This window comes from Netta rufina (assembly GCF_964035555.1).
Source record: "Netta rufina genome assembly, chromosome: 2".
In the NCBI taxonomy this organism is placed as follows: Eukaryota; Metazoa; Chordata; class Aves; order Anseriformes; family Anatidae; genus Netta; species Netta rufina.
In genome coordinates this window covers 108,341,404-108,362,868 of record NC_140124.1, presented here as the reverse complement: position 1 = coordinate 108,362,868, position 21,465 = coordinate 108,341,404, and the positions used below count along the sequence as shown (strand labels likewise).

The 21,465-nt window shown below is 35.8% G+C and overlaps 1 protein-coding gene across 1 annotated transcript in view; it reads left to right on the top strand.

Annotated features, from left to right (window-relative positions):
* Positions 1 to 19,387, top strand: part of SMCHD1 (structural maintenance of chromosomes flexible hinge domain containing 1) — a gene marked incomplete at its 5' end in the record, with an annotated part of 78,791 nt that extends 59,404 nt beyond the window's left edge. Inside the window, 14 exons of the mRNA XM_084281659.1 lie at positions 750 to 837; positions 1,241 to 1,372; positions 4,914 to 5,063; positions 8,672 to 8,798; positions 8,963 to 9,082; positions 10,071 to 10,156; positions 11,197 to 11,319; positions 11,587 to 11,777; positions 12,580 to 12,689; positions 13,989 to 14,059; positions 15,331 to 15,502; positions 17,235 to 17,393; positions 18,117 to 18,234; positions 18,988 to 19,387. Of these exons, the coding sequence (XP_084137785.1) occupies positions 750 to 837; positions 1,241 to 1,372; positions 4,914 to 5,063; positions 8,672 to 8,798; positions 8,963 to 9,082; positions 10,071 to 10,156; positions 11,197 to 11,319; positions 11,587 to 11,777; positions 12,580 to 12,689; positions 13,989 to 14,059; positions 15,331 to 15,502; positions 17,235 to 17,393; positions 18,117 to 18,234; positions 18,988 to 19,096 (1,756 nt within the window). The 3' untranslated portion in view covers positions 19,097 to 19,387. The remainder of the gene's footprint in view (positions 1 to 749; positions 838 to 1,240; positions 1,373 to 4,913; positions 5,064 to 8,671; positions 8,799 to 8,962; positions 9,083 to 10,070; positions 10,157 to 11,196; positions 11,320 to 11,586; positions 11,778 to 12,579; positions 12,690 to 13,988; positions 14,060 to 15,330; positions 15,503 to 17,234; positions 17,394 to 18,116; positions 18,235 to 18,987) is intronic.
* Between the last annotated feature and the right edge of the window lie 2,078 nt (positions 19,388 to 21,465).

Sequence of the window (21,465 nt, the reverse complement as noted above, 5' to 3'; positions counted from 1 at the left end):
ACAATGCCTGAATCTAGAGGCTGTGGTTGTATCTCCTCAAAGGTCTCTTAAGTATTTTTAAGTCACTGCTATCCATCGTATCCATTGGAAGACTTCAGTATTCTTCCACATACTGTGTTGCCTTCCTTGCTAGGTGAAGTTCTGCTTCTATCAGCAGAAGTGCAGGTGTCTGTCTTCTCTTCGTATTTTGATGGTAGGGATTCTGTGCCAGTTGTTGGCACTCCAAAACACTCTAAGGTAGAATGAAAACTCTTCTCTGTCTCGATGTGCTCAACCTTGGCCGCTGGTGATGACCTAATTTTGTATGGTTTCTAAGTATCAGAAGGAATCAGCTATTCAGATATTACAGAATCTAAAGCCCAACGATTGAATTTGGAAAGAAGTCGTTGTAGATACAAACATCTTTGTGCTCTTTTTAAGTAGCTTTATGAGAATTCCTTGGATGGAAAGTAAAAACAGGGTAGACTGGCAGACTTCTGAATAATAGGGCCATAACAAACTTCCTGTCAACTTGTAGAGAAAAAACTCCTGGAGGCAAGTTTCCAAAAATCTTATTCTAGAAGAGAAGAGTTCTTTTGTGGCATTCTTGCTGAAGGTCATTATGGAGGAGTATTAAAATCTGTCATACGTTAATAGAACTCTTATCTAGTTAGGAGGACTACTCAGAATTTCAATTGCTTGCATACTTACATACTTGTCACTTCAATATTTACTTGGTTTTGATTGTGTTTTGTTTTTGATTACTTTAGGGATAAAGTGATTCCAGAGAGAGTGGGCACTTACAGTATACAGTTTACTTTTGCAATGGATAAGACAAACATGCTCAGCAGTGACCAGGTATGAAAGTATAATTAATTACACATAGCCAAGAACACGTAATACAGATCTGGGAGAAATACTGTGATACTTTGTAGATTCAGAATGCAAATGCTTTCAGTTGTGAGTTATAAATAAATAAATAAATAAACTTTTAATTTGAAATAGTGATTGATATTAAACTGATTATCAAAACAAAATTTCAATAGCTTTTTATAAGTAATCAGAAATAACAAAACTCCATAACTTTTAACCTAGTACTGCTGCTTTATGGCCATCCTAAATTTATTTCTGCCAGTCAATTTCACGTGCATTTGCATCAGTATATTTTTAGCATCTAATGTGTGCAGGTGAATTGTGAATTACATCAGACTTCTGTTTCTTTTGTTTTGTTTTATGTTATTCTTTTTCCCTTTTCTGCTAGATTGTAGTTGAAGTTGTACCTAATGACCCAGTACGCTTGTTACCTGATTCTTTACCAGCTACTCCAGCCGTTTCCAATGTTCGAACTGTTACTAGCCGTACACTGGTGAAGGATTTACACCTCCATGTAATGGTAACTATACTTTAATACAAAATCATACTTAGAGAAATGTGACTACTAAAAATGTGTTAAATTTTGCTGTAAGACATTGCTACTATCTTATGTTTTAATATATAAATGAATATGGTTAAAGCCGTTAAATATATATTGTATTTTGAACTGTTGAAGACAAATCTAAAAATAGTTTTCATAGATTTAAATAAAAATATTTTTAAAATTTCTTAATGTGGTGACAACAGACATGGAGAAGGCTGAGGTACTCAAAATTTCCTTTTGCCTCGGTCTTCACTGGCTTCACTCCTCCCACATCTCTCAAGTCCCTCAGGTACCTGAACCTCAAGGCAGGGACTCAAGTAGTTAAGTCCCTTCCTCTGTGAGTGACGATCAGGTTTGAAACTACCTCATGAACCTGAATATGCAGAAGTCTATGGGACTTCATGAAATGCTTCCAAGGCACTGAGGGAACTGGCTGATGTAGTTGCCAAAGCACTCTCCATCATATTTGAAAGGTCATGGCAGTCGGTTGAAGTCCCCAGTAACTGAAAAAAGGAAAGCATAACATACATTTTTAGAAAGGATTGAAAGGAAAACCCTGGGAGCTACAGATCAGTCAGTCTCCCCTCTATGTCCATGAAGATCGTGGAACAGATCCTCACTGAAGCTATGTTAAGGCATATGGAAGACATGGAGGTGATTTGAGACAGCCAGCATGGCTTCACAAAGAGCAAATTGTGCCTGACCAATCTAGTGGCCTTCTGATGGAGTGACTGCATCAGTGGATAAAGGAAAAGCAACTGTCGTCGTCTACCTGGACTTCTGTAAGACCTTTAAAACAGTCCCACATAACATCCTTGTCTCAAAATTGGAGACAGATGGATTTGAAGAGTGGACTATTCAGTGGATAAGAAATCATCTGGATTGCTGCATCCAAAGCATTGTGGTCAAGTATCTTAGTGTCCAGGTGGAGATCAGTGATGAGTGGTGTCTTTCAGGGGTCTGTTTGGGACTGATACTCTTTAATATATTTATCAATGACACAGACAGTGTACCCTCAGTAGGCTTGCAGGCAATGCTAAGCTGAAGTTGACATTTCAGAGGGAAGGGATGCCATCCAGAGGGACCTTTACAGGCTTGAGAGCTAGGCACATGCAAGCTTCATGAAGTTCACCAAGGTCAAGTGCAAGGTGTTCTGTACCTGGTTTGGGGCAATCCTAAATATCAGTATGGACTGGGGGTTGAGAATGGGTTGAGAGCAGGCTTGCAGAAGAAGACTTGAGGGGTCCTGGTGGATGAAAAATTTTAATTGAGTTGGCAGTGTGTGCTTGCAGCCCAGAAGGTGAGTCATATCCTGGGCTGCATCAAAAGATGTATGGCCAGCAGGTTGAAGGAAGTGATTCTGCCCCTCTGCTCTTATGAGAACCACGCCTGGAAGAGTCCTGCATCCAGGTCTGGGGCCCCCAGCACAAGAAGGATACCTGACTTGCTGTCAGGTATCTCAATTGAAGCCCATTTCTTGCTGCAGGAAAAAAAAATATTACAAGAATAAATTCTAGTGGGAAAACCCTGAAAAGGAATTTCTACTATGTATATTATTTTTGTTCCAGGAGACAGTTCCTCATGGAATCTTCCATTACAAAAAAACAGGTTTCCTGAACTTCAAACATTCACACATAAATCTGGAGATTGCTTACCAGTTACTGTCATTGGCAAAAGCAGGGTCAACCTGGGGAAAATTAATTCGTTGCCAGTTAGGATAGGTTTGGGTAGTGAGAAACAAAGACAAAACAAGACACCTTCTTATCTGCCCTTTCTCAGGCTTAGCTTCCCTCCTGACTCCTCTGTCTGCCTTCCCAGAGGGGCTCAGGGTTGGGGAATGGGGGTTACAGTCAGTCCACCACAGCTCCTCCCTGTTGCTCCTTCCTTCTCACTCTGTTCTGCTGCTCCAGTGTGTGTTCTCCAGAGGCTGCAGCCCTTCAGGAAAAATTGCTCCTGTGTGCCTCTCCAAGGGCCGCTCCTCCACATAAACATCTGCTCTGGTGTAGTGTCCTCCACTGGCTGCTGTGTGGATACCTGCTCTACCGTGGTCCTGTTCACAGGCTTCAGGGAAATACCTCCTCCTGTGTGGTGTCTCCACAGGCTGTGGGGGAATTTCAGCTCTAGCACTGGGAGCACTTCCTTCCCTTCCTTCTCTGGCCTGCAGTGGGGCCATTGGAGATGGTTGGAACCGATTAAGTCTAGTACGGGGCAGCCCTGGCCTCATTTCATGGGACCCACGCCGCAGCCTCTCCACTGTCAGAACCTTGCCGTGTACACCCAAAAGTGGAAGTTTTAATTAAGTCTCATGGCTATGATAGCATTGGCCTCAGTGAGACATGGTGGCACAGCTCGCATGCCTGGAGTGCTCTGATAAAGTGTTACGGGCTCTACAGGAGAGAGAGGCAGGGAAGGAGGGAAGGCAAGGAAGTCCTGTACACTAGGGAATGCCTTGACCGCATTGAGCTAGGACAGTTGTTCTCAGGGCACCCAGCCCCCTGAGTTCGGAAGATGGTGACAGGGAGCAAGATGAAGCCACTATAATCCAACAGGAATCTCTAAGTGGCCTCCTCACTGTTCTGAATAGTCATAAATTTATGGAGCTGAACGGATTTCATCCAAGGGTCCTGAAGAAGCTGGCAGAAGCACTCACCAAGTCACTTTTAATAATCTGTCAGTAGTCCTGGCTAGCCAGGGAGGTCACATTTGCCTAGAGGTTAGCGAATGTAACTCCAATATACAAGAAGGACAGGACGGTGGATACAAGGAATTACAGGCCTGTCAGTCTGACCTTGGTCCTGGGGAGGGTTATGGGGCACCTTCAGTGCCATCACGCACAATATACGGGACAGTCAACTGATCAATAGTAGCCAGTACGGGTTTATGAAGGGCAGGCCCTGCCTGACTAACCTGATCAACTTTATTACAAGATGATCCACTTAGTAGACGAGGGAAAGGCTGTGAATGTCATTTACCTCAATTTTAGTAAAGCACTTGACATGGTCTCCCATGGTATTTGCCTGGAGAAACTGGCTGCTCGTGGCTTGGACAGGTGTACAGTTCACTGAGTAAAGAGATGGCTGGCAGGGTTCAACGACTTAAGAGCAGCTGAGAGAACTGGGGTTGTTTAGCGTGGAGAAGAGGAGCCTCATTGCTCTTGACAGCTATGTGAAAGGAGATTGCAGCAAGGAGGATGTAGGTCTCTTAGGATAAAGGGAAGCAGTCTCACGTTGTCAAGGGGAGGTTTGGATTGGACATTAGGAAGAATTTCTTCAAGGGGAAGTTGGTTAAATATTGGAACAAGCTGCCCAGGGAGGTGATGGAGTCCCCATCCTTAGAGGTATTTGAGAGGTGTGGACATGGCACTAATGGAAACGGTTCAATGATGGGACTCTGTAGATCAGGTTAGTGCTTGGACTTGATGATCTTGAAGGTCTTTTCAACCTAGATGATTCTATAAATGACTTATTTTGGTTCCTGTAATTCTCCAAACTAACTTCTTTATCTGTTTCACTTACAGGATGAATATAACAACCGCACTGGATTTGACTTAGTTGGCAGAATAATAGCAAAAATTAAGAGCCCCAATGAAGATGATACAGAGATTCCACAGTTTCAAGGGAAAGTCAGTGCAGTTGAGTTCCCATTTGACAGGGGATCAGCTGAAATTGTAAGTGTGACCAAAATACTCAGTTACATGAGTAACAGATCTCATAAAGCACGTTTTTCTATGGTTTCAGAGTTGATCTTACACCTAGCCATGGTCTGTGGAGGTTTAGCATATATTGTAGCATACCTTAATGATATGTAGATAAATTTTTTCTTCTCTGTTTGGTTGCTGATGTAGAGGAGTCATACTTTAAAGTGATTATTCTTGCAAATGGAGGGACGTTCACATTCAAAAACTTGATCAGGGTTTATGATATGCAGGATGATCCAGGTTAATTCTTCATTTAAATTTCATATGTAAATAACATTTCACTAATTTGGAATTCAATATTTGCTGGTTTTAACATCTTATGATCGTTTAATCTGACCTCCCTGTGTATATGTAATTAAATTTTACCTAATTCTCTTTATATTTTGTCAAGCTAACTGGTCTTCCAATTACTTTGCAGAAAGGCATCCTATTCTCTTTTGAAGAAAGAAAGCTAAAACTTTACCATTTCATTTTAGTAATTAGTGACCTTGACTGTTAAAAATGCATTATTTCAGTTTGAATCTTTGTAGTGTCTGTTTTATTGCATACTTTGTGCTAGATTAAAGAGCTTTTTTGTACACTGTAGTGTCACTTTATTCAACAAATACAGATTGATTTTTTGAAAACCTCTGAATTGTAACAGTTGTTACAAAGTGTAATATAAAAGACACAAGCTAAAACATGCGTGTGCACAAAATCAGAAACATCAAAACAGATCAGAAACTGTTTAAAATGTATCAGAACAAATTTAGTATAGAGCCACACATTTGCTCTGAGTACAGTGCTCACAGCTTACAGAGCATGTTGGTCAATAGGACTATTCACATGGTAAAACTGGTACATATAGGTTTGCCTTTTTTGTTGTTGTTGGCTGAAGCATCATGTAAGAATTTTAGAGCAAAAATGTACCCCTACTTTATTTGGCTCCTCTGATTGTTACATGTTTTACCAGCCTGTAGTCGTATGAAATCTTAAAATGGTTTGAAGGCATACTGAAGGAAAATCCAACTTTTTAAAGAAACTTTCTCAATCACTTTTTCTACCTTGTTCATTGGGAGCAACTTCCCAGCAGATTGGCATCAAAGCAGACTGCTTTAGCAACAAATACAAAACCTCACATTGTGTCTTGGAAATCAACACTATAAAACCCCAGTAGAGCCTCTAAAATCTATAGATCCTACATACAAATTTCTTCATCTTGTATTATATTCAATACATCAATTGCTTTTGTGAAACTGTGTAGATGAAGCTTAATGACACAGCATAATTAAATTGTCTGTTGATAGCAATCAAGGACAGAAACATCTAGTTAATGTGGGTAAACACTTTTCACTGATCCAGGACAGAACATGTAGTTAGTATGGGAAACACTTTTGTCTGAACAAGTTGATCAAACAGGTCTACTTTGATAAAGTGACAAAATATATATGGAAAAAAGGCTAGTAAAAAAAAAAAAAAAAAAAAACATGGACCGAATGGAGGTATCAAATAAAAATAATGTATTAATTGATTTATGGGGCATTCTGAGTTATTCTTGTATCTCAAGTGTGTTTCAAGAGTAATAAATTATTTGCTTGTCCCTCCTACTCCCTGCTTCCCCAGGGTTCTTCTATTTCTCTGATGAAAGCCTCCATGTCCTCAACCATGTGCCAGTACCTTTTTCTCTAAGCAATCCTCAAAGCAATTCCATTCTTCCTGTATATATTCTTAAGGATTGCTGTGTAGTTTCAGAGACAGAGAAAAATTTTTCTGTGAACACATTTTTCTGGGACAGGTGGGGTGGGAAAAAACACACAAGTATAGGTAGCAGGACTGCTGTAACTACTGATCTACCAAAATAATGTTTTTCTCCTCAAATCTTGTATTTATTATATCTATGGCAGAAATTTAAACTTTTTTTTATAACTTCATACTGGTGAGGGGAATGACAACCTCATACAGTGGGCTCTGCCAGTTCAGATAAATTTACTGGTATTTTTTCAGACTCCTTGTTGATGCAGAAATCAGCATTTTCTTACCTCCATATACAAGTAACCTGCTGCTGTTGAGCTATTGTGGCATAAATACACCAGTCTTGCTTCAGTGTCTAATCTAACAACCTGTGTAATGGGGAACAGGGTGGTGTTCATTTTGTTGTTTGTTGGTTAAGGTTTTTTTTTATAAGGAGATGCTTTTTCTTTCTACTCAGATATTCCTGGGTTGTTTTTTTTTTGTTTGGTGTTCTGCTGCCTCGTTACTGTGATCTGGTGAGATCCTACTGTTTTAGTAGTAGCTTCTGTTTGCTGCTCTTCCCTTGGCAGTAATTCCACTTCAGTGAATCCTATCTCCTCCTCTTCAGGCAGTTTTCAGTTGTCTACTTTGCACTGAGTTTTTTGACTGCAGGCAGCTCACAAAGCTCATGCAGAAAGGATTTTTTGGTTCTGATTTAATGTACATTTCAAATGACTAGTAAATGGAGGGGGGTGGGAAAAAATAGTGTTTTTTTCAAATACCTTGAAATTGTTACATCTTGTTTAGGACTATAATCATGTGCAATTAGCATCAACGTAATAACAGTGATGATCTGACATGCTTACCCCTAAGTTGAGGATCATGAATGCTGAACTTGTTCAATGAAGGAAAATGTTTAGCATATATTTATATAGGTATAATAGATTTATAATAGGTTTCTATTAGCATAAATTTTCAAAGGAAAAGGTATTTCTGCTGCAGACTTATCCTGACTAAATATGTAGCTGCAATATTTTTTGAAAGCCATGAAGACTATCTTTGAAGGTTATATATCTATCTCTTCTTTTAGGCTGCAGCCACCTCTCTTGATTTGGCCAGTTGAGTAGCAATTTCTACACGTTAAAGGTGGAAACATGAGTTTTATTATAAACATTATTCATTTTATGCATGATACCTTTCCCAAAGTAACAGTACATTTAGATATTACCTGCACTAATTTTATTTCTGTTTACCATTCTTTATGGTTTTATAATATTTTCTGTTTGTAAAGAAAGGAGGGTTTTATTTCTTGCTTTATCTACATATATGTAAAAGAAACTTCTGAGAAATGGGATGTTCTTGTCAGTTTCTAGATACATATTTTTCATTCATTTGGGACGTGCTGTCTACTTCCATGAACAACAGTAACTTTAACTCAGCACTGGGAATAGATTGGGTTTTGTTCCCTGTGCTTATGCATTTGGTCTTTCTTTTTAATGTTTGCATTTGTTCACATGCTGGAGTGCATCTGAGAGAATCTTGCCTGTGGGATGGTGCAGAAAATATTTTTTTCTGAGCATGTCTCTCAAAATATATAGCTAAAAATAATAGGACTTTTTAAACAGGTAAAATAATCTTAATTCTTAACAGAATGCTTAGTGGTAAACCTTCAAATTTTACTTCCTTTTATTAGGTAGAAAAGGACATTTCCAAACTGATATTTAAGACTAGTAGTAGTATCATACATATGTTACATGTTAAGTAATTTTATAAGACTTAGTATTTGAGCATTGTTTTACTTTATTTTGTGTGTTACCTCGGGTGTGAACATAAACTTATGTTTGCTTGTTTGTTTCTTTTTAAATTAGAATCTAGTGCTGGCTGAAAACAGTCCTGGAAGAGATAGCACTGAATATATTCTTGTATTTGAGCCAGATCTGCCGGCTTTGAGAAAGCCTTTGGAGCCATACCGTCTGTCGTTTATGTTTTACAATGGTATGTTTCAATTACTTTAAAATGCTTTCTTGTCTTTAGAAGCAGCTATGCTTGGGTCCATAATGCTACTTTGAAAGTGTGTAATGGCCTAACAGATTTTTGCTGATGTTTAAATAAACTGTGTTAGTGTATTTTTTTCTAAAAATACGTGTTTCTTTGTGTAGATTACAAGAAGCAGCAACAGATGGCAACACTTACAAGGGAAAGAGACCAATTATCTCAGTCCATAGGTGTTTACAGAAATTGGTTTGATACTACTAATCAGCTTGTAGCTGAAATGAGATGTAAGTTCAATCAAATATATACATCTATTTCCTGGGAATTTTTCTTTTCCGTTTAACAATTTTGTCAATATAGGGAGGGGGAGAAAGATCAGCATTAAAGTCAGGAGATACATTAATTAGAGGGAAGTGGAATGGTTGTATTTTTGCATTAGCAGAGAAGCCTCTAGTTATCTGCACGTACCCCACCTATAAAGGGTCCTGATTTGAGGTAGTATTTTTTTTTGTCAGAATTGTCAAAGGAGGAATAAAACGTTTAAGATGGTAGTCCAATCCCGTTTTTTCCATAACTGCCTTGCACTTCCATCTTTACAATGGATGCGTGAAAGTCTGTTAAATGGTAGAGCAGTGTGAAGGAAGCAGTTGTTTATGGAAATGGGAGTGAAGAAGGAGAATGGAAATGTTTATTTTCTTTGCACTATATTTTGTTTCATCATATTGATCAGAAGGTTTGTTTTAATAGATGTATTTTGATTTTTTTGTTGTAAAACTAAATGCACGCTGGAGTTGGAAGCTGTGTCTGTTTCTTTTAATTTTACTACAGACCTACATTTCTCTAACTTGCCCACTGCATGTTCCCATTATGGATGTAAATTCCTGAATTTCAGTATAAGAGGCAAAAAGTTTTGCTTCATGTTTTCAGAATTATGTGTATCTCAAAATAGTAAATTAGAGAACAATTATATGTTTTATGCTTAAAAATATTTTCAAATACAGATAAAACTAATTGAATAGAGACAGCAAGAAACAATTCGCTTGATGAATTATTTGTTTGCAAAGCTGAAGGAGATATTAGCTTCTGAAATTGCGTATGAGATGGACAAATCACAAAATTTCTGTGGACAAATCCTGATATTTTATGCTAATATTTTGAGGAGTAGATACCATCAGCTGTGGGTGACATGATTCTGAAAAGTTGAAGAAATTCTGCAATAAATGTTCCCCTGCTTTCTGATATATCCTTATTCTGTGTTGATTTTATTGATTTCAGGTCAGGTTAAAGAAGCTGAAACAAGAGAAACCCACCTGAAGAATGAACTGAAAAAACAGCAGATTGAATTACCACAGACAAACACAGTATGGCTCATTTCTTACTAAACTCCATAACATCTTAAAATAAATGTAAATCTTAATATGAAGTTGGCATCATTAGATAAGATTATCGAATCACACTAGTATATACACAAGCACCTATTAACAAAACCCTGAAAATTTAAACCACGAGGAAAATATATGGATCAGTTCACTGATTTCAGTTCACTTCATTTTTATTTTTATTTTTAGTAGTGTACGTATCTCTTAAAGTAACTGCTCTGTCATTTTATGTCCTGATTTTGTTTTTGCCTTTCTGTTAAGGTTAGTGGCTTACTGATAGCACTAGTTTTAATAATGTTTTTTTTTAAAGGCTGATCAATTTATTGGATATATTCTGTTACAAATAGCTCAAAAGAAAACACTTCTTTTTCAGTGAAGAGGGCATTTCATATGCTACTGCAAAAGCTCATATAAAAGTAAGTTTGTAAGATTCAAGGCAATATATTCCATTACTGATTTCCCATAAAGATCCAATTACATTTTAAAGAAAACTTATAAGTAAGTTTTCAAACTACTCATGTTTTGGGGAGAAAAAAAAAAAAAAGGTAAATTATCCCTTACCTTATCTTCAGATCAAATAAAAATATGCTACAGACATTAATCACAAATTAGAAAAATTTAAATTATACAACATTTGCAGTCACAGTACCTAAGTTCCTCCTGCTGGCTAAATTTTTCAGGCATAGTCACCTCCTAAAATGGTTTCTTCTTGTACATTCACTCTTCCTGCTGGTTACAACTTTCTTCAGTTTTGGCTCTATTGAAGCTCCAGTAGCTCTTTGTGAGAAGAGCTTTTCTTCAATAAATAAATACATACATACATACATAAGCTTATAGTCATAATTGCAGTATCTCCTTTTACTCTCCCCTGAGATTATATGCAGTGTCCCCATATATATTTACAGTCTGTTTTAGATTACTGAATGCTTTTGTTCAGAACTTGATTGACATCAAGTAAAGTAATTGTTTCTGCAACTTGGCCCATTGATAAATGCTTTCTAACTTCAAATTTCAATTCTCAGCTTCAGTATGTGGATTCTCTTATAAAACAAAAGATGTTGGATCAAGAAGGAGTAATGAAACAGCCAAGGCGAACTTGTACCCTCCCAAACTATCCAAAAGGCAACCAAGATGTTTTAGGGAAGGTGAGTTTTCTCCCATAGAGCCTTCAAGTGAGTTTTTTTAATTCTAGGAAGTGGTAGTGATGAAAAATTAGCCAACTGAATATCCTAGTAATTCCTGAGAAGGAGTGTTAAGAAAATGATAATTCTCATCCCATCCATGGCTCTTCTAACAGAGCCGTCAACAGAGGAATTAAATGTCTCACTGACTTTGCAGTAGGAGTGTGATTAGTCTGCAAAGGGGATGTGGTCTTGGCTTCTGTTTTGACTATTCTAACTTCTATGGCACAGATTGCACATTTAGCGCAAATTGAGGATAATGAAGCAGCAAAAGTTATCTCCTGGCATTTGGCCAGCGACATGGACTGTGTAGTCACATTGACTACTGAAGCAGCTCGCAGTATTTTTGATGAAACTCAAGGTCGACAACAAGTGCTACCCCTTGATTCTATTTACAAGAAGACGCTCCCTGATTGGAACAGGTAGAGAAAAAAAACGATGAAACTTCGGCATTTGTATAACATACTTTTAATAAGTATATAATATTTTTTCCCTAGCTTCTTTTTAAATTGCACTCTTATTAAAGATTCAAAGTCTAAAAATTTCTAACTTCGTAATATTAAGAATTGTGATGTCACTTGAAATGTTAGCTGAAATCCTAGCTTTATATATTTAATTAACTAAACACTCTTCTTTATTGAATACAGTATTTCCCTTGAGAAGACAATTTGCCATCTGTTTTCTTCACCTCTACATGTTTTGTAGAGCAGGAACTTTGCTTTATTTAATAATTCTAGTGTTTCAAATCATTTCCTATCTTGTTAAGAAATCTAACTCTTGAGTAGATTGCCTAAAATTATCTGTGGTAATAGAATTAATTGTACTGCTTTGGTTTCCTGGAAGATAAAGGAAAATATCACAATTCTGTACCTGAAAATAATTTGCTTATGCAGATGCCTATTCACATTATACAGAGTGCCTTTTAGAAAAGACCTGATGTGCAGATGTATTTACAAGGTCCAAATTCTCAATTGTATTTTTAAAAAACTTGCCCATAAAATTAGTCACATGAAATTGTTGGATACATGTGTCATTAAAAATCCGTGTTCCACCCAAACATCCTTAATTTAAATGGTATCTTAATGTTGGGATCATCTGTCCCCTAATGTGGAAGTGTTAAGATGCATTCAGTTCAGTTTTAGATCTCTGACTAGATTGTCAGAAGCAATAATGAAATAAGGACAATTTATTTATTTATGTTCACCTCCATCACTCTTTAACTAGGCCTTTACCTCACTTAAGAAATGGAAAAATCTGCTTCAAACCTGTTGGAAATCCTGTATTTGCCAGAGATCTGTTAACGTTTCCAGATAATGTAGAGCACTGTCAAACAGGTAAATGATATTAAAGAAACTGTTGGTAATTGTTTTCTTCTTTAATAGATGAGATAGAGAAAAATCACAAATCAAAACTCACTCAGTAATTTTCATTAAGACATTTGCAAATACCAGCAGTGACCACTGTATAATTACTGCAGCCCTTTCTAATTCCCAAGTGCGTGCAAGCAGAAACTGACCACCATATTAGTTTTATGGAAAAAACACTTATTACGGAAATGACCTTTTTTTTAGACTTTTTTTTTTTTCCGGTCTTACTCCTCTCAAGAATGTGTAATGCATAGATTTGTAATATACGCTCAGACCAAACTGTAACTGACTTTTTGTTGTGCTTAAATATTTAGAGTGAGAATAAGCTTTCAGATTTTATGTAGATTTCAGTTTCCCTCTGCTCTTTCTAACAACATAGCAGTACCTACCCTACACTCCTTTGCTTATATTAAGTAGGTCTACCCCTTTATATCAAGAGTTGTAATCCGTAATTAGTTCAGTAAGTTTTCTGTTTTACGTCACAGCTTCCCAGTATGAAAATATTCCTGTCTATTGTTAATTTAAAATATGTATATCAAAAAAAAAGTTAATTTTCAGGACATTAGATGCTGCCAGAAAGTTTACTTATAAATTCTTCTGTGTCCCCCATTAGCAGATAAGCTATTACTTTTCTGGAGAAATTTAGAAACCATGTAGCTTGACATATCTCACCCAAGGCTATATCAAATTAAATTTTGCATAGAACAGTCTTTTATTAGCAGAAGATCTTAAGATCAGATCAGTTGGATCAACATGTTAATGTTTTTTTCTTAATAATCCAGTGAATATTAAGAAACCAAGAACTCCATTTAAGGAGGACTAAAAATGTTATCATTTATGTCATTTCCTAAAACTTGGGATTTTATTATCTATGTCCTTATAAATGTAAATAATAGATATCAAGAGAGTGTTGTGGTGGAAAATACAGTCAATTATGCCATAAGGCAATTAAACATACTAAGTTATTTTATGAATTATTTACTGAAAACAAAAGGTTGCATATTTATATTATCTCAGAATAAAATTTCATTGAAAAAGTTAATGCATATGCTACTTTTCTTGCACTTACCTGAAAAGCTATAATAATCACAGAATGGTTTGGGTTGGAAGAGACCTTAAAGGTCATCTAATTCCAACTCCTCTGCCATGAGCAGGTATAACCTACCACTAGACCAGGTTGCTCAAATGAAGCCGCAGAATTAATTTTTCAAAACTTAAGTTATTTTGTTTTAGAGAAATTTCACATCTCAAAAAACTGTTTTCCAGTGTTTGGGATGCTCTTGGGTGACACCATCATTATAGATAACTTGGATGCTGCAAACCATTACAGAAAAGAGGTATGCTTCAGTTATTCTTGATACTTTTTTTTTAAACAAACATATTACATGGCTACATATTCAATACACAATAAACACTGAGTGGTTACTTGCTAAGTTTAATGTCACTTCAGTTATAAGTGTGCTTATTATCCATAAGTCAATTATGATGCCCAACAGTGAATGGAATCTTTCTCTATTGGCACTGACAAAATTACTTCCATTTAAAAATTTCCATTTTGTGAATGCTGACATGAAGCATGGAACCATGTTTTTAGAGACAAACATTTGGAGTTTTGCTCTTAGTGTTAAATGTAAGTTTTCCTGGACTTTCCCAGTCCCTGAATGTGTAATGAAACACGTCTGTGCATTATGATGGCTGTGAGATCGTGACTTACAAAGTTTCAAACCCACTAAAATGACCAAGATCTTGATGTGAAACTTAGTAGACCTTTTTCTGAGCCATTTTATTTCGGTTTAATGGGACAAATTTCACCGGACAAGAATGTCTGAGGTAGTCCTGACATTGGGCTTTTCTGTTACAGCTCATAAGGTTGTCACAACTGAATTCTGATTGAGCATAAGGATTTAGAACTGTACTGATCAAACCAGTAAGCTTTTGGGGATGGATAATCTTTCTTTTTTCCCTTCTTCAGAAGTGTAAGAAATTACACTGTGAGAACAGTGATTTAAACCTTTTGTAATAAGAAAAGGAGTTTGTATATGCAGTCATTTCTCAAAATGAGGTCTGGGTCATTTAATTTGGTCTTGTTGTCACCCCATTTGTTTCAGTCACCCTCACCCATCGCAGATAATATATATAAACTTTTATTGAACATGCTATCAGAAGTAAATCCCTTAAATTTCAGATGCTTTGAATGTCACGCATTTAAAAAAAAAAAAAAGTGCTGACTTTTTTTTTTTTTTTACCAACACTAATATGTATTGCCATTACTTTACAGTATATGATGATAATCAGCTTTCTTCCAGTACAGAACTAAATTTTGCTCTTGAGTTCTCGTAAAATCTGAGGGTACAACAAAAAAGGCAAAAAACAAAATAGTTTTCCTCATTTTCATCATTTTTTCATTCATTTTTCATCATTTGCAGTGGCACAAATATATTTATTGTATTACTTGAAAGCAAAAGTTAAGAAATAGGATTTCATAAAATGGCCTTATTAAGAACTAACTGCTTTGTAGTTGTAAGATGCAAAGCATCACAATAGCATTCCCAAAAACTTAATTTTCCATTAATTTACTAATTTAGTATCACTTTTTGTACCTGTGTAGGTTGTAAAAATTACACATTGCCCTACTTTGCTGACCAGGGAAGGAGACAGAATTCGCAGCAATGGAAAATTTGGAGGCCTTCAGAATAAAGCCCCTCCAATGGATAAACTCAGAGGAATGGTATTTGGAGCACCCATGCCAAAACTTTACTCTACATTCTCCGGACAGATAGGTGGGTTAATGAAATCATGTAAATAAAGAACTTCTGAAATTATATTGCTTGACTATGTTTGTTATTCCTTTATGTAACATAAAAAGGAAAACTTTAACATAACGTTATTTTGGGAAGTATGACTTTTACAGTGTCCTATTTATGAATTTCCCTTTTCTTAAAAGCTAGAGCTATTACATTTCCTGAAAGTAAAAGCAGTATTTTTAAAAAGTCATAAATCAAAAAATCAAAAGTCAAAAGTTACAAATGAAGTTAAAAGACAGCAGCTTCTGACAGCAACTTGACTCATTTATAAAACATTGAGAAGTCTTATTCACAAATTAGGATTGTCCTAAATAATTAATTTTCAAAAGGAAGGACACGAAAGCTTTCCACGACAGTATTCCTAGAAACGTGCGATATAGAGTGAAGGGGTGGGTGAAAGGTAGAGAGGACATGTGTTCCTATTGGGTTAGTCTTATATATGAGCAAACTACTTAACATTGACCATTTAAGGGAGAAAAAAAAGGCTTAAAAGATCCTTCCTTGCCCTTTCAGTAAAAATATATTGCATCTAGGAATAACATATTAAGCATTTCAGCTACAGATTAAAGCATGCTGATTTTAGCACATTTCGTATTTCCCTGGGAACACATTTTCAGTTGTCAAACTCAGTTATTACCAAATGTGAATTAAACTGGATTTTTTTATAGTTTAGTACAGGAACAGTTATGGTAGAAGTAAAGGTTATGTTTTAATTTCACTTGGATAGTTACGAGGCATTTAAATGAAAATAATGGTGAATAAAGGAAAGAAATCTATATGAAGGAATTCTATATTATTATATTATATAATATTTACTTTGAGCTGGATTGCAGCCTTGACATAAGTTGTGAATTGCCCTCCTATGTTTGTAGCATAAAAGGAAAGTAGTTACTTAAACTGTGATGGCACTGACAGGGTACTTCTGAAATAAACTGTACTAAAATTTACAGTGCCCATTGTCATTCTGCAGTAACTGTGAATGCTTTCATCCCGTGGCAAATAAAAATAACTTACTGTTCAGTTAAGCTTTCTGCAAGCTACCTCATACTCACAACAAAGTAAAATGAATGAGTCTATGCTAACATGCTTGAAATGTTTCCTTATTACTTGGCATACTTCAGTGTCTGGACAAAGAAAAAGTCTTTGTCAGTTACCTTAACAAGAGTAACAAAGTTTGTCAGCAAAGTACACTTGTTTACATGAGTCTCCTGCTGTTGCCTTGTTTAAATGACTGTAGGTGTGACAAATGAAACTCAGAAAACTATTTTCTCTTGTTCCACAAGGTGGACTACAATTCAAGTCAGTAATACAAGCTTCAGCTTTGTAGCGCTCAAAGCAGAGCAAGCACACTTAATGGCATCAAAAGTAGAGAGTTCAGTTTGGAGCACACAAGCAACGTGCTGTGTAAAGAAGTGTTTTTCAGAGTTCGCTGGTACATTACTGGGATCTAAATGCCTGTTCAGAATGAAAAGAAAAAATGATAATACTGTCTGATTTTTTTCAGCCTCCCTTTACAGTCATTTTAAGAACAGACACTGGTCTACTATAAGTTTTGGTGGTATTTTAAATAGTGCTTTTGGAAGATTTTTTGTTGTGAATTTTATACTGAATCTTATACTTTGTCTAGATCATACTTGGTGTAGCCTTCTACCTCTAAAGGACCACATACTTACTGTTTTGTGTTTTATTGTTTTTATTATTCCATTAGATCTTCTTCAGCAATACCGTGCAGCTGTGGTGAAACTTGATAGTGTGAATAAGGACCTTGATTTACACTTACGGTCACTTAACACTCCAGAAATGCAAAAGAAAAAACAGGAACTTGCCGAACAAGAAAAGAATCTCATGCTTATAGAACAAAAATTGGGTATGTTAATGTAGTACATTGTGCTAAGACCAATTGGTGTCCTAAAGGAGGAGAACTGTTAACTACATCCAGATGTATTCCATACTTGCAAGCTAACAACTTCAACCTATGAAGGAAAATCATTAAAATTACCTAAAAGCTTAGAGAGATCTCATTTTCAGTAAAGAATATAAAAACTCTTTTTGTTTTGTTACAGCACTGCCCTGTAATGTGCTCAAAGAATAAAAATATGATCAGTTAGTCTCATGTTCACAAGACACTATGATCTCACCAATGTGAGATTATATAACTGTATTGGTCCGGCTTGCCCAGTGGTAGAGAACATTGAAATTTTTTTTGAAGTGACTGCGTAGGCAAAGAGATGAATTGCTTTTGCTAAGGAAACACAATCAAAACATTGCACTATAAAAAGAAACACCCCTAATTCTGCAAAGATAGTATTTCATAGTTAGAAATGTTTTTTATGTCAATACTAAGTAATCTGTGATGCTTCAAAATACATTTCAAAAATCAACATTTACCCAGTGATAACTTTATTTAAAGCAAAAAGATTTTTTTCCTTTTCATCTTTGAACTCAGTTTCAAGTATAAGGTAACTATAAAATGTATGACGTGTCTAAAGCATTATTTGGAAAGTTTAACACTACTGTTACGGGTCCCATTTATAACCAATAGGATTATTTTTTTTTTTTAATTTGTTCTTACCTGCAATTTTTTTAATAGGTATGACTCCATCAGATAAAGTCACTGAATCGTTACTTCAGTCTATAATGCTAGACGCATCTGACACCCCCATCCCTCCCAAAAGAATGCGAAGAGAAACGGTAAAAAAATTGTATAGGTAAGTCTATTTCAAATGTAGTCATTACTTTCCCATAGTCAGAATTCAAAGGAAAAATGTTTGGTTTTGTTGGTGGTGGGAGTTTTTTGTTGTTTTTTTTTTTTGCATGGAAGTTTTGTTTGTTTGTTTGTTTGTTTGTTTGTTTGTTTTAATATTTGTGTGCAATAACCAACAGTGATTAGAGTTTGCCCGTCTGACTTCCAGAGGAATTTTTATTTCCTGTAAAGGTTTCTTTTGTTGTTTCTGCTCGTTTTAAAGATTTGCACACTAATTCTAATTGCTTCCCTTTATGAAGTGATTGATTAGCATCTTTATGCATTCACATGTTCCCACAATTTTCTGGTATTTTCAGCTCTTATACCCTAGAAATATTCAAGATGGCTAGGTCTTTAAACTCTTTCAAGATTCCATGTCAAATACTGGGCAGATGAACAGAAAGATTGTTCTTATGTAGCTTTTTCTAGCTAACTGTCTGGGATAACTGGTAAGGTATGTAACATAATTATCCTTTTACTTGTATATCTGTTGTTTTTTTACCCGCATACAGAACTTAAGTGATTATGTATTTGAATTATCTGATATTTAACCTGATGCTATTCCTATTTTAACTAAACAATTATGAGAATAAGAAGCTGTACATAAAAATAAGGTTTATGATATTAATACTGGCTGGAGCTCTGTGTATTTGCATTCAGTTATAGGAGATAAATACTTAAAATCAAACGTTTATAAGCTTTTGTGACTTTTTTTAAGCTCAGAAGAATGGATTTCTTCTCCCACAAAGAAGCAGCAGCAGCAGCAACAACTTCTGCAACTATCCTCTTCAGAACTTAATGGAACTCCACGAAAGAGAAAGGCATAGACTGATGAAATTTGCTGGAAATAAATGTATTGAAAATGTGAATAACTTCAGTTAAAGGAAATAACTCATGTTGCATTACCCGTTATGAAGATTTTTATACTGATAGAAGATATAAATGTATTTCAGTTAGTAGGAACAAAAATTTAAGTATTTAACATTGATAGCCTAATTTTTGTATAGTTAATTTTCATTTCTAAAAGCTTTCAGAGTTTTTATGTTCATGTGTGAGAAAAAAAAGTTTAAATATATCCTTTTTTATTTATGAAAAAAAATCAAACTTTTCAATAAAACTGCTGCAATACGAAACACTGCCAGTATAACCGATTGCATTAATTAAGCCAATAGACTGTTTAAAAAATGAGAATTTCAGGTGTCTTGGGGAAGAGAAGTTTCTGGGTTACTCTTTTTAACTGGTGAACTGTCAAGGCATTGTAGTATCAATAAAGAGAGGGCTAAAGAAGTATTGAAATTTAACCAGAGCTATTTGTGGAGGTTTCAGACAGTTAACAAGAAGTCAATATCTAAGGCTATGTCCAAAGTGTTGGCATGGGAATTTGTTTCCTTCAGAAGTTTCTCCTTAATGCAGAAAACAAAGTAGTGAGTATGAAAAGTGTAACAGGTTTACTAGGAGGCTATTCTGTGGAGTGGGAGAGTGGCAAAGGAAGACATTGCATGGGTACAAATGAAATGTATTATTGTCCAGTGCTAAACTCTTCTTAACATCTGCATTCCAACAACCCTCATAAAATAGCCTTCCTGCTAAGCAGATAAAAATTTATCCATAATTATACTGTGATTGTAACTATGGCATCAGGATTTAAGTAGGGAATATCAAAAGGGGAAAAAAATTACAGCTGAACTGTGCATATATTTTAAGAGTTGGAAATAGGCTGAAACAGGAGGTAAAATAATTATGTTGGGGAAACTGTAGGTATCTGGACAGAATTTTACTTTGTAAGGATGTCTCCAGGTTTAAAAAAAATAAATGATGATTTTGTTTGGCTTTCTTAAATGCCTAAAGGAAATTTAAATATTTCATGGTTTAAGAAATAGTTTTAAAATGCTAGACAAAGTATTCAACAGGTAAATGAGACCACAAAAAAGAGGGAGTCAAAGGTTACCTCTAGTTTTCAAATTGCATCATGAGGGTGTTAGTAATGTACATGGTAGAAAAGGACCAGACATGTTCAAAGATACAATTTCAGTCAAGCTCAGACTGAGTAGCTGAAAATAGGCTCCATTGGTTGAAAAACTTGGAAAGCTAAACTTGAGATAGCTTCAAGTAGTAGTTTTATACTATGTAAATGACTGTACTGTTTAAGGATGTGGAAGTGTTGATTCACACCAGCCTCGAAGAATTTCTGCGTTGGAGTGTAAGTTAATATCCTCTCTACCGATTTCACCCAGCAATAAGCACTTAGTATACATTTTTTCTGAAAAGGGGCATTAAATTTAAAGACCTCATGACATTCTGCAGGTCATAAGTTTCATAATGCTGGTCACGGACGCACATCTTGATGACATTTCTAATAAAACTCCTCAAATTATGGGTGCAATGCATTCTAGGTTAGGAGGGGTTCTCCAAAGCCTCATATCTTAATAGTCTAAATTATTTTAGACATCAAATTGTGCTGTTCTTAAAGAAAACAGATTTATAGCATTAAAATAGATAGCATATAACATCAGACAGAGATTCTGTTATCCCTGCCTCAGTCCTTTTTCTTGTTTTTCAGCTCTACAGACTTGAAACAGGCAATCATAATGGAGTGTTAGCCATATAAGAAAATGTCCTACTGTACTCCATAACTATAATAATAGTACCTTTTTTTAAATAGTACTTTTTTTAAATGCATTTATTTTCCTTCTGGCATCTACTTCACCTCAACCTTCAACCTCTGGATGATCCTGAATTTGATTAGATTAAATACCTATTCCATCAGAAATGCTTCCTCTTGAAATTCATCTCTTGGCTTCAATGGTCAGAACAGTATGTACACTACTGGTGTAGTTTGGTGCATCTCCCTGGTGGAAGAAGCCAACAGGAAATTAAGGATGGTTTCCGGAGTTGTGTAACGGTTGTCAAAGATTTCTGTGAATTTCACCAGGGGAATTTTCGGGGTTTTTCAGCAGAATGATTGAAAGTTAATTACAGCACACATTACTGCTTCGCGTAGCTGTTTAGGACAAGCGATCTGGTCTTGACAGAGCCTTCAAGCTCTGAAGGTAAGTGTCACTTCAATCCTTACTCATTCTTTACTCTGTAGCAGACCTAACCAGGGAGTAAAAGCTACTGGGGTGCCTATGTTGTGCTACTTGATTTCATGTGAGACTGGTGGAGAGCTGTGCAAGAAACAAGAGGAAGTGGCTGA